At 52.6% G+C, this 13,700-nt stretch overlaps 1 protein-coding gene across 3 annotated transcripts in view; it reads left to right on the top strand.

Moving 5' to 3' along the window:
• LOC115125577 (collagen alpha-2(VI) chain-like) overlaps positions 1 to 13,700 on the top strand; it is a 68,949-nt gene that overhangs the window by 25,746 nt on the left and 29,503 nt on the right. For all 3 annotated transcript variants that reach the window (XM_065006004.1, XM_065006006.1, XM_065006005.1), the window contains 2 exons: positions 12,104 to 12,265; positions 12,541 to 12,576. In XM_065006004.1, coding sequence (XP_064862076.1) covers positions 12,104 to 12,265; positions 12,541 to 12,576 — 198 coding nt within the window. The remainder of the gene's footprint in view (positions 1 to 12,103; positions 12,266 to 12,540; positions 12,577 to 13,700) is intronic.

The raw sequence follows: 13,700 nt of genomic DNA on the forward strand, positions 1-13,700 counted from the left end.
GGAGCACCACAGTATAGACGAGGATGGGAGCACCACAGTATAGGCGAGGATGGGAGCACCACAGTATAGGCGAGGATGGGAGCACCACAGTATAGGCGAGGATGGGAGAACCACAGTATAGGCGAGGATGGGAGCACCACAGTATAGGCGAGGATGGGAGCACCACAGTATAGGCGAGGATGGGAGAACCACAGTATAGACGAGGATGGGAGCACCACAGTATAGACGAGGATGGGAGCACCACAGTATAGGCGAGGATGGGAGAACCACAGTATAGGCGAGGATGGGAGCACCACAGGCAGATGGGAGCACCACAGTAGGCGAGGATGGGAGCACCACAGTATAGGCGAGGATGGGAGCACCACAGTATAGGCGAGGATGGGAGCACCACAGTATAGGCGAGGATGGGAGCACCACAGTATAGGCGAGGATGGGAGCACCACAGTATAGGCGAGGATGGGAGCACCACAGTATAGGCGAGGATGGGAGCACCACAGTATAGGCGAGGATGGGAGCACCACAGTATAGGCGAGGATGGGAGCACCACAGTATAGGCGAGGATGGGAGCACCACAGTATAGGCGAGGATGGGAGAACCACAGTATAGGCGAGGATGGGAGCACCACAGTATAGGCGAGGATGGGAGCACCACAGTATAGGCGAGGATGGGAGCACCACAGTATAGGCGAGGATGGGAGCACCACAGTGGGAGCACCACAGTATAGGCGAGGATGGGAGCACCACAGTATAGGCGAGGATGGGAGCACCACAGTATAGGGGGATGGGAGCACCACAGTATAGGCGAGGATGGGAGAACCACAGTATAGGCGAGGATGGGAGCACCACAGTATAGGCGAGGATGGGAGCACCACAGTATAGGCGAGGATGGGAGAACCACAGTATAGGCGAGGATGGGAGCACCACAGTATAGGCGAGGATGGGAGCACCACAGTATAGGCGAGGATGGGAGCACCACAGTATAGGCGAGGATGGGAGCACCACAGTATAGGCGAGGATGGGAGCACCACAGTATAGGCGAGGATGGGAGCACCACAGTATAGGCGAGGATGGGAGCACCACAGTATAGGCGAGGATGGGAGCACCACAGTATAGGCGAGGATGGGAGCACCACAGTATAGGCGAGGATGGGAGCACCACAGTATAGGCGAGGATGGGAGCACCACAGTATAGGCGAGGATGGGAGCACCACAGTATAGGCGAGGATGGGAGCACCACAGTATAGGCGAGGATGGGAGAACCACAGTATAGGCGAGGATGGGAGCACCACAGTATAGGCGATGGGGATGGGAGCACCACAGTATAGGCGAGGATGGGAGCACCACAGTATAGGCGAGATGGGAGAACCACAGTATGGGATGGGAGCACCACAGTATAGGCGAGGATGGGAGCACCACAGTATAGGCGAGGATGGGAGCACCACAGTATAGGCGAGGATGGGAGAACCACAGTATAGGCGAGGATGGGAGCACCACAGTATAGGCGAGGATGGGAGCACCACAGTATAGGCGAGGATGGGAGCACCACAGTATAGGCGAGGATGGGAGCACCACAGTATAGGCGAGGATGGGAGCACCACAGTATAGGCGAGGATGGGAGCACCACAGTATAGGCGAGGATGGGAACACCACAGTATAGGCGAGGATGGGAGCACCACAGTATAGGCGAGGATGGGAGAACCACAGTATAGGCGAGGATGGGAGCACCACAGTATAGGCGAGGATGGAGAACCACAGTATAGGCGAGGATGGGAGCACCACAGTATAGGCGAGGATGGGAGAACCACAGTATAGGCGAGGATGGGAGCACCACAGTATAGGCGAGGATGGAAGAACCACAGTATAGGCGAGGATGGGAGCACCACAGTATAGGCGAGGATGGGAGAACCACAGTATAGGCGAGGATGGGAGCACCACAGTATATGGGGCGAGGATGGGAGCACCACAGTATAGGCGAGGATGGGAGCACCACAGTATAGGCGAGGATGGGAGCACCACAGTATAGGCGAGGATGGGAGAACCACAGTATAGGCGAGGATGGGAGCACCACAGTATAGGCGAGGATGGGAGAACCACAGTATAGGCGAGGATGGGAGAACCACAGTATAGGCGAGGATGGGAGCACCACAGTATAGGCGAGGATGGGAGCACCACAGTATAGGCGAGGATGGGAGCACCACAGTATAGGCGAGGATGGGAGCACCACAGTATAGGCGAGGATGGGAGCACCACAGTATAGGCGAGGATGGGAGCACCACAGTATAGGCGAGGATGGGAGCACCACAGTATAGGCGAGGATGGGAGCACCACAGTATAGGCGAGGATGGGAGCACCACAGTATAGGCGAGGATGGGAGCACCACAGTATAGGCGAGGATGGGAGCACCACAGTATAGGCGAGGATGGGAGCACACAGTATAGGCGAGGATGGGAGCACACAGTATAGGCGAGGATGGGAGCACCACAGTATAGGCGAGGATGGGAGCACCACAGTATAGGCGAGATGGGAGCACCACAGTATAGGCGAGGATGGGAGCACCACAGTATAGGCGAGGATGGGAGCACCACAGTATAGGCGAGGATGGGAGCACCACAGTATAGGCGAGGATGGGAGCACCACAGTATAGGCGAGGATGGGAGCACCACAGTATAGGCGAGGATGGGAGCACCACAGTATAGGCGAGGATAGGAGCACCACAGTATAGGCGAGGATGGGAGCACCACAGTATAGGCGAGGATGGGAGCACCACAGTATAGGCGAGGATGGGAGCACCACAGTATGAATGAAGATGAATGTGCAGGTAGAGATACTGGGGTGCAAAGGAGCTATAAATAAATTAATACCAGTATGGGGATGAGGTAGGTAGATAGATGGGCTGTTTACAGATGGGCTAAGTGCAGTGATCTGTAAACTGCCTTTGACAGCTGGTGCTTAAAGACATTTAAAGACATTTATGGAAAGAGTTTTTGCTTGTGTCTGTCGGGAGTGATGCACTCTGGTGTGAAACACAGAGAAATTGTGCAAATCATGAGGCAAAGAAGTCAGCCTCAAAAACAGTAGCCTACTTTGTCCCTGTATTTAACTTGGACTCATTAGGCCTTATTTTAATTTTACCTTTATTTAACCAGGCAAGTCAGTTATGAACAAATTCTTATTTTCAATGACGGACTAGGAACAGTGGGTTAACTGCCTGTTCAGGGGCAGAACGACAGATTTGTACCTTGTCAGCTCGGGGATATGAACATGAAACCTTCCGGTTACTAGTCCCAACGCTCTAACCACTAGGCTACCCTGCCGCCTCTACACTCTAACCACTAGGCTACCTGCCTCCTCTCCACTCTAACCACTAGGCTACCCTGCCGCCTCTACACTCTAACCACTAGGCTACCCTACCTCCTCTACACTCTAACCACTAGGCTACCCTACCTCCTCTACACTCTAACCACTAGGCTACCCTACCTCCTCTACACTCTAACCACTAGGCTACCTACCTCCTCTACACTCTAACCACTAGGCTACCCTACCTCCTCTACACTCTAACCACTAGGCTACCCTGCCTCCTCTACACTCTAACCACTAGGCTACCCTGCCTCCTCTACACTCTAACCACTAGGCTACCTACCTCCTCTACACTCTAACCACTAGGCTACCCTACCTCCTCTACACTCTAACCACTAGGCTACCCTGCCTCCTCTACACTCTAACCACTAGGCTACCTGCCTCCTCTACACTCTAACCACTAGGCTACCCTACCTCCTCTACACTCTAACCACTAGGCTACCCTGCCTCCTCTACACTCTAACCACTAGGCTACCCTACCTCCTCTACACTCTAACAACTAGGCTACCCTACCTCCTCTACACTCTAACCACTAGGCTACCTACCTCCTCTACACTCTAACCACTAGGCTACCTACCTCCTCTACACTCTAACCACTAGGCTACCCTACCTCCTCTACACTCTAACCACTAGGCTACCTACCTCCTCTACACTCTAACCACTAGGCTACCTACCTCCTCTACACTCTAACCACTAGGCTACCTACCTCCTCTACACTCTAACCACTAGGCTACCCTACCTCCTCTACACTCTAACCACTAGGCTACCCTGCCTCCTCTACACTCTAACCACTAGGCTACCCTACCTCCTCTACACTCTAACCACTAGGCTACCCTACCTCCTCTACACTCTAACCACTAGGCTACCCTACCTCCTCTACACTCTAACCACTAGGCTACCCTACCTCCTCTACACTCTAACCACTAGGCTACCCTGCCTCCTCTACACTCTAACCACTAGGCTACCCTACCTCCTCTACACTCTAACCACTAGGCTACCCTGCCTCCTCTACACTCTAACCACTAGGCTACCCTACCTCCTCTACACTCTAACCACTAGGCTACCCTACCTCCTCTACACTCTAACCACTAGGTTACCCTGCCACCTCTACACTCTAACCACTAGGCTACCCTGCCGCCTCTACACTCTAACCACTAGGCTACCCTACCTCCTCTACACTCTAACCACTAGGCTACCTACCTCCTCTACACTCTAACCACTAGGCTACCCTACCTCCTCTACACTCTAACCACTAGGCTACCCTACCTCCTCTACACTCTAACCACTAGGCTACCCTACCTCCTCTACACTCTAACCACTAGGCTACCCTACCTCCTCTACACTCTAACCACTAGGCTACCCTACCTCCTCTACACTCTAACCACTAGACTACCTACCGGCCCTACACTCTAACCACTAGGCTACCTGCCTCCTCTACACTCTAACCACTAGGCTACCCTGCCTCCTCTACACTCTAACCACTAGGCTACCCTACCTCCTCTACACTCTAACCACTAGGCTACCCTGCCTCCTCTACACTCTAACCACTAGGCTACCCTACCTCCTCTACACTCTAACCACTAGGCTACCCTGCCTCCTCTACACTCTAACCACTAGGCTACCCTACCTCCTCTACACTCTAACCACTAGACTACCTGCCTCCTCTACACTCTAACCACTAGGCTACCCTACCTCCTCTACACTCTAACCACTAGGCTACCCTACCTCCTCTACACTCTAACCACTAGGCTACCCTACCTCCTCTCCACTCTAACCACTAGGGTACCTACCTCCTCTACACTCTAACCACTAGGCTACCCTGCCTCCTCTACACTCTAACCACTAGGCTACCCTACCTCCTCTACACTCTAACCACTAGGCTACCCTACCTCCTCTACACTCTAACCACTAGGCTACCCTACCTCCTCTACACTCTAACCACTAGGCTACCCTACCTCCTCTACACTCTAACCACTAGGCTACCCTGCCTCCTCTACACTCTAACCACTAGGCTACCCTGCCTCCTCTACACTCTAACCACTAGGCTGCCCTACCTCCTCTCCACTCTAACCACTAGGCTACCCTACCTCCTCTACACTCTAACCACTAGGATACCTACCTCCTCTACACTCTAACCACTAGGATACCTACCTCCTCTACACTCTAACCACTAGACTACCTACCGCCTCTACACTCTAACCACTAGGCTACCTACCACCTCTACACTCTAACCACTAGGCTGCCCTACCTCCTCTACACTCTAACTACTAGGCTACCTACCTCCTCTACACTCTAACCACTAGGATACCTACCTCCTCTACACTCTAACCACTAGGATACCTACCTCCTCTACACTCTAACCACTAGGCTACCCTACCTCCTCTACACTCTAACCACTAGGCTACCCTGCCTCCTCTACACTCTAACCACTAGGCTACCCTACCTCCTCTACACTCTAACCACTAGGCTACCCTGCCTCCTCTACACTCTAACCACTAGGCTACCCTACCTCCTCTACACTCTAACCACTAGGCTACCCTACCTCCTCTACACTCTAACCACTAGGTTACCCTGCCACCTCTACACTCTAACCACTAGGCTACCCTGCCGCCTCTACACTCTAACCACTAGGCTACCCTACCTCCTCTACACTCTAACCACTAGGCTACCTACCTCCTCTACACTCTAACCACTAGGCTACCCTACCTCCTCTACACTCTAACCACTAGGCTACCCTACCTCCTCTACACTCTAACCACTAGGCTACCCTACCTCCTCTACACTCTAACCACTAGGCTACCCTACCTCCTCTACACTCTAACCACTAGGCTACCCTACCTCCTCTACACTCTAACCACTAGACTACCTACCGGCCCTACACTCTAACCACTAGGCTACCTGCCTCCTCTACACTCTAACCACTAGGCTACCCTGCCTCCTCTACACTCTAACCACTAGGCTACCCTACCTCCTCTACACTCTAACCACTAGGCTACCCTGCCTCCTCTACACTCTAACCACTAGGCTACCCTACCTCCTCTACACTCTAACCACTAGGCTACCCTGCCTCCTCTACACTCTAACCACTAGGCTACCCTACCTCCTCTACACTCTAACCACTAGACTACCTGCCTCCTCTACACTCTAACCACTAGGCTACCCTACCTCCTCTACACTCTAACCACTAGGCTACCCTACCTCCTCTACACTCTAACCACTAGGCTACCCTAACTCCTCTACACTCTAACCACTAGGGTACCTACCTCCTCTACACTCTAACCACTAGGCTACCCTGCCTCCTCTACACTCTAACCACTAGGCTACCCTACCTCCTCTACACTCTAACCACTAGGCTACCCTACCTCCTCTCCACTCTAACCACTAGGCTACCCTACCTCCTCTACACTCTAACCACTAGGATACCTACCTCCTCTACACTCTAACCACTAGGATACCTACCTCCTCTACACTCTAACCACTAGACTACCTACCGCCTCTACACTCTAACCACTAGGCTACCTACCACCTCTACACTCTAACCACTAGGCTGCCCTACCTCCTCTACACTCTAACCACTAGGCTACCTACCTCCTCTACACTCTAACCACTAGGATACCTACCTCCTCTACACTCTAACCACTAGGATACCTACCTCCTCTACACTCTAACCACTAGACTACCTACCGCCTCTACACTCTAACCACTAGGCTACCTACCTCCTCTACACTCTAACCACTAGGATACCTACCTCCTCTACACTCTAACCACTAGGCTACCCTACCTCCTCTACACTCTAACCACTAGGCTACCCTGCCGCCTCTACACTCTAACCACTAGGCTACCCTACCTCCTCTACACTCTAACCACTAGGCTACCCTACCTCCTCTACACTCTAACCACTAGGGTACCTACCTCCTCTACACTCTAACCACTAGGGTACCTACCTCCTCTACACTCTAACCACTAGGCTACCCTGCCGCCTCTACACTCTAACCACTAGGCTACCCTACCTCCTCTACACTCTAACCACTAGGCTACCCTACCTCCTATACACTCTAACCACTAGGGTACCTACCTCCTCTACACTCTAACCACTAGGCTACCCTGCCTCCCTTAGATTAGACAATTAGACAATATCTACTAAGATAACATATGGAATTGTTTTTGACATTTAGCCATTTGATTTGGATTTCAGGACCCTTGTAGATATAAATAGATGTAAAATATTTGAAAGAACATAGAATTTGGCTTTTACTACTATAGCACATAGAAACACATTGAATAACACATTCAGAAATGGCAAAACAGAAAGTTTAAAAAATAGCAGCTCTTTACAGCTCATCACACCCAGTGGCTCTGGGTCTGTTTATAGCTCATCACACCCAGTAGCTCTGGGTCTGTTTACACCCAGTGGCTCTGGGTCTGTTTATAGCTCATCACACCCAGTGGCTCTGGGTCTGTTTATAGCTCATCACACCCAGTGGCTCTGGGTCTGTTTATAGCTCATCACACCCAGTAGCTCTGGGTCTGTTTACACCCAGTGGCTCTGGGTCTGTTTATAGCTCATCACACCCAGTGGCTCTGGGTCTGTTTATAGCTCATCACACCCAGTGGCTCTGGGTCTGTTTATAGCTCATCACACCCAGTGGCTCTGGGTCTGTTTATAGCTCATCACACCCAGTGGCTCTGGGTCTGTTTATAGCTCATCACACCCAGTGGCTCTGGGTCTGTAGCTCTGGGTCTGGGTCTGTTTATAGCTCATCACACCCAGTGGCTCTGGGTCTGTTTATAGCTCATCACACCCAGTGGCCCTGGGTCTGTTTATAGCTCATCACACCCAGTGGCCCTGGGTCTGTTTATAGCTCATCACACCCAGTGGCTCTGGGTCTGTTTATAGCTCTTCACACCCAGTGGCTCTGGGTCTGTTTATAGCTCATCACACCCAGTCTGGCTCTGGGTCTGTTTATAGCTCATCACACCCAGTAGCTCTGGGTCTGTTTACACCCAGTGGCTCTGGGTCTGTTTATAGCTCATCACACCCAGTGGCTCTGGGTCTGTTTATAGCTCATCACACCCAGTGGCTCTGGGTCTGTTTATAGCTCATCACACCCAGTGGCTCTGGGTCTGTTTATAGCTCATCACACCCAGTGGGTCTGGGTCTGTTTACAGCTCTTCACACCCAGTGGCTCTGGGTCTGTTTATAGCTCATCACACCCAGTGGCTCTGGGTCTGTTTATAGCTCATCACACCCAGTAGCTCTGGGTCTGTTTACACCCAGTGGCTCTGGGTCTGTTTATAGCTCATCACACCCAGTGGCTCTGGGTCTGTTTATAGCTCATCACACCCAGTGGCTCTGGGTCTGTTTATAGCTCATCACACCCAGTGGCTCTGGGTCTGTTTATAGCTCATCACACCCAGTAGCTCTGGGTCTGTTTACACCCAGTGGCTCTGGGTCTGTTTATAGCTCATCACACCCAGTGGCTCTGGGTCTGTTTATAGCTCATCACACCCAGTGGCTCTGGGTCTGGTTATAGCTCATCACACCCAGTGGCTCTGGGTCTGTTTATAGCTCATCACACCCAGTGGCTCTGGGTCTGTTTATAGCTCATCACACCCAGTGGCTCTGGGTCTGTTTATAGCTCATCACACCCAGTGGCTCTGGGTCTGTTTATAGCTCATCACACCCAGTGGCTCTGGGTCTGTTTACAGCTCATCACACCCAGTAGCTCTGGGTCTGGGTCTGTTTATAGCTCATCACACCCAGTGGCTCTGGGTCTGTTTATAGCTCATCACACCCAGTGGCCCTGGGTCTGTTTATAGCTCATCACACCCAGTGGCCCTGGGTCTGTTTATAGCTCATCACACCCAGTGGCTCTGGGTCTGTTTATAGCTCTTCACACCCAGTGGCTCTGGGTCTGTTTATAGCTCATCACACCCAGTGGCTCTGGGTCTGTTTATAGCTCATCACACCCAGTAGCTCTGGGTCTGTTTACACCCAGTGGCTCTGGGTCTGTTTATAGCTCATCACACCCAGTGGCTCTGGGTCTGTTTATAGCTCATCACACCCAGTGGCTCTGGGTCTGTTTATAGCTCATCACACCCAGTGGCTCTGGGTCTGTTTATAGCTCATCACACCCAGTGGGTCTGGGTCTGTTTACAGCTCTTCACACCCAGTGGCTCTGGGTCTGTTTATAGCTCATCACACCCAGTGGCTCTGGGTCTGGGTCTGTTTATAGCTCATCACACCCAGTGGCTCTGGGTCTGTTTATAGCTCTTCACACCCAGTGGCTCTGGGTCTGTTTACAGCTCATCACACCCAGTGGCTCTGGGTCTGTTTATAGCTCATCACACCCAGTGGCCCTGGGTCTGTTTATAGCTCATCACACCCAGTGGCTCTGGGTCTGGCTCTGGGTCTGTTTATAGCTCATCACACCCAGTGGCTCTGGGTCTGTTTATAGCTCATCACACCCAGTGGCTCTGGGTCTGTTTATAGCTCATCACACCCAGTAGCTCTGGGTCTGTTTACACCCAGTGGCTCTGGGTCTGTTTATAGCTCATCACACCCAGTGGCTCTGGGTCTGTTTATAGCTCATCACACCCAGTGGCTCTGGGTCTGTTTACAGCTCATCACACCCAGTGGCTCTGGGTCTGTTTATAGCTCATCACACCCAGTGGCTCTGGGTCTGTTTATAGCTCATCACACCCAGTGGCTCTGGGTCTGTTTATAGCTCATCACACCCAGTGGCTCTGGGTCTGTTTATAGCTCATCACACCCAGTGGCTCTGGGTCTGTTTACAGCTCATCACACCCAGTGGGTCTGGGTCTGTTTATAGCTCATCACACCCAGTGGCTCTGGGTCTGTTTATAGCTCATCACACCCAGTGGGTCTGGGTCTGTTTACAGCTCTTCACACCCAGTGGCTCTGGGTCTGTTTATAGCTCATCACACCCAGTGGCTCTGGGTCTGGGTCTGTTTATAGCTCATCACACCCAGTGGCTCTGGGTCTGTTTATAGCTCTTCACACCCAGTGGCTCTGGGTCTGTTTACAGCTCATCACACCCAGTGGCTCTGGGTCTGTTTATAGCTCATCACACCCAGTGGCCCTGGGTCTGTTTATAGCTCATCACACCCAGTGGCTCTGGGTCTGTTTATAGCTCATCACACCCAGTGGCTCTGGGTCTGTTTATAGCTCATCACATCCAGTGGCTCTGGGTCTGTTTATAGCTCATCACACCCAGTAGCTCTGGGTCTGTTTACACCCAGTGGCTCTGGGTCTGTTTATAGCTCATCACACCCAGTGGCTCTGGGTCTGTTTATAGATCATCACACCCAGTGGCTCTGGGTCTGTTTACAGCTCATCACACCCAGTGGCTCTGGGTCTGTTTATAGCTCATCACACCCAGTGGCTCTGGGTCTGTTTATAGCTCATCACACCCAGTGGCTCTGGGTCTGTTTATAGCTCATCACACCCAGTGGCTCTGGGTCTGGGTCTGTTTATAGCTCATCACACCCAGTGGCTCTGGGTCTGTTTATAGCTCATCACACCCAGTGGCTCTGGGTCTGTTTATAGCTCATCACACCCAGTGGCTCTGGGTCTGTTTACAGCTCATCACACCCAGTGGGTCTGGGTCTGTTTATAGCTCATCACACCCAGTGGCTCTGGGTCTGTTTATAGCTCATCACACCCAGTGGCTCTGGGTCTGTTTATAGCTCATCACACCCAGTGGCTCTGGGTCTGTTTATAGCTCATCACACCCAGTGGCTCTGGGTCTGGGTCTGTTTATAGCTCATCACACCCAGTGGCTCTGGGTCTGTTTATAGCTCATCACACCCAGTGGCTCTGGGTCTGTTTATAGCTCATCACACCCAGTGGCTCTGGGTCTGTTTATAGCTCATCACACCCAGTGGCTCTGGGTCTGTTTATAGCTCATCACACCCAGTGGCTCTGGGTCTGTTTACAGCTCATCACACCCAGTGGGTCTGGGTCTGTTTATAGCTCATCACACCCAGTGGCTCTGGGTCTGTTTATAGCTCATCACACCCAGTGGGTCTGGGTCTGTTTACAGCTCTTCACACCCAGTGGCTCTGGGTCTGTTTATAGCTCATCACACCCAGTGGCTCTGGGTCTGGGTCTGTTTATAGCTCATCACACCCAGTGGCTCTGGGTCTGTTTATAGCTCTTCACACCCAGTGGCTCTGGGTCTGTTTACAGCTCATCACACCCAGTGGCTCTGGGTCTGTTTATAGCTCATCACACCCAGTGGCCCTGGGTCTGTTTATAGCTCATCACACCCAGTGGCTCTGGGTCTGGCTCTGGGTCTGTTTATAGCTCATCACACCCAGTGGCTCTGGGTCTGTTTATAGCTCATCACACCCAGTGGCTCTGGGTCTGTTTATAGCTCATCACACCCAGTAGCTCTGGGTCTGTTTACACCCAGTGGCTCTGGGTCTGTTTATAGCTCATCACACCCAGTGGCTCTGGGTCTGGGTCTGTTTATAGCTCATCACACCCAGTGGCTCTGGGTCTGTTTATAGCTCATCACACCCAGTGGCTCTGGGTCTGTTTATAGCTCATCACACCCAGTGGCTCTGGGTCTGTTTATAGCTCATCACATCCACTTATGTATTTGGTGAATATATTTGAATATATTTAGTATAGTTTATTGAGTAGGATGGTTCCCTGACACACACACACTCCCTAATAGCCTAACACTCTCTAACACACCGTCTGACCCTGTGTGTATTCAGGGTGAACGTGGGGAGAAGGGCGGTCCAGGGCCCAGAGGAGGCAGAGGAGACTGTGGCCCCAAGGGAGGACCAGGGGGAAAGGGAACCTCTGGAGAGGAGGGAGAACCAGGGCCTCAGGGAGAACCTGGATTCAGAGGACCAAGAGGAGTGGGTGGACGAGACGTACGTTCACAAGCACCCACGCACTGACAGTACTTCTACATGGGGTGTGTGTGTGAGTGTGTTCGAGTGAGTGAGTGAGTGAGTGAGTGAGTGAGTGAGTGAGTGAGTGAGTGAGTGAGTGAGTGAGTGAGTGAGTGAGTGAGTGAGTGAGTGAGTGAGTGAGTGAGTGAGTGAGTGAGTGAGTGAGTGAGTGAGTGAGTGAGTGAGTGAGTGAGTGTGTGAGTGTGTGTGTGTGTTATAATCTGTGTATGAAAGCATCTCCTTTCTCTCTACAGGGAGATCCAGGTCCTGAGGGAGATCCCGGCCTCACAGTAAGAACCTCTTTCCCTCTATCCCCTCTCACTCTACTCCTCTATCCCCTCTCCCTCTACCCAATCTATCCCCTCTACCCCTCTACATCTATCCCCCTATCCCTCTCCCCCTCTATCCCTCCCCCTCTATCCATCTACCCCCTCACTCTATCCTCCCTATCCATCTATCCCCTCTATCCATCTATCCCCCTATCCCCTCTCCCTATCCCTCAATCCCCTCTATGCCTCTCTCCCCTATCCCTCAATCCCTCTCTCCCTCTCCCTATCCCTCAATCCCTCTCTCCCTATCTCTCAATCCTCTCTCCCTCTCCCTATCCCTCAATCCCTCTATCCCTCTCTCCCTATCCCTCAATCCCCTCTATCCCTCACTCCCCTCTATGCCTCTCTCCCTCTCCCTATCCCTCAATCCCTCTCTCCCCTCTCCCTATCCCTCAATCCCCTCTATCCCTCTCTCCCCTCTCCCTATCCCTCAATCCCTCTATCCCTCTCTCCCCTCTCCCTATCCCTCAATCCCTCTCTCCCCTCTCCCTATCCCTCAATCCCTCTCTCCCCTCTCCCTATCCCTCAATCCCCTCTATCCCTCTCTCCCTATCCATCAATCCCCTCTATCCCTCACTCCCCTCTATGCCTCTCTCCCCTCTCCCTATCCCTCTCTCCCCTCTCCCTATCCCTCAATCCCCTCTATCCCTCTCTCCCCTCTCCCTCTCCCTCACTCCCCTCTATGCCTCTCTCCCCTCTCCCTCTATCCCTCTATCCCTCTCTCCCCTCTCCCTATCCCTCAATGCCCTCTATCCCTCTCTCCCCTATCCCTCTCCCTATCCCTCAATCCCCTCTCTCCCTCTCCCTATCCCTCAATCCCCTCTCTCCCCTCTCCCTATCCCTCAATCCCCTCTATCTCTCCTCCCCTCTCCCTCAATCCCCTCTATCCCTCTCTCCCCTCTCCCTATCCCTCAATCCCCTCTATCCCTCTCTCCCCTCTCCCTCAATCCCCTCTATCCCTCTCTCCCCTCTCCCTATCCCTCTATCCCCTCAATCCCCTCTCTCCCTCTCCCTATCCCTCAATCCCCTCTATCCCTCTCTCCCTCTCCCTCAATCCCCTCTATCCCTCTCTCCCCTCTCCCTAT

This window comes from Oncorhynchus nerka, linkage group LG20 (assembly GCF_034236695.1).
Source record: "Oncorhynchus nerka isolate Pitt River linkage group LG20, Oner_Uvic_2.0, whole genome shotgun sequence".
NCBI lineage: Eukaryota > Metazoa > Chordata > Actinopteri > Salmoniformes > Salmonidae > Oncorhynchus > Oncorhynchus nerka.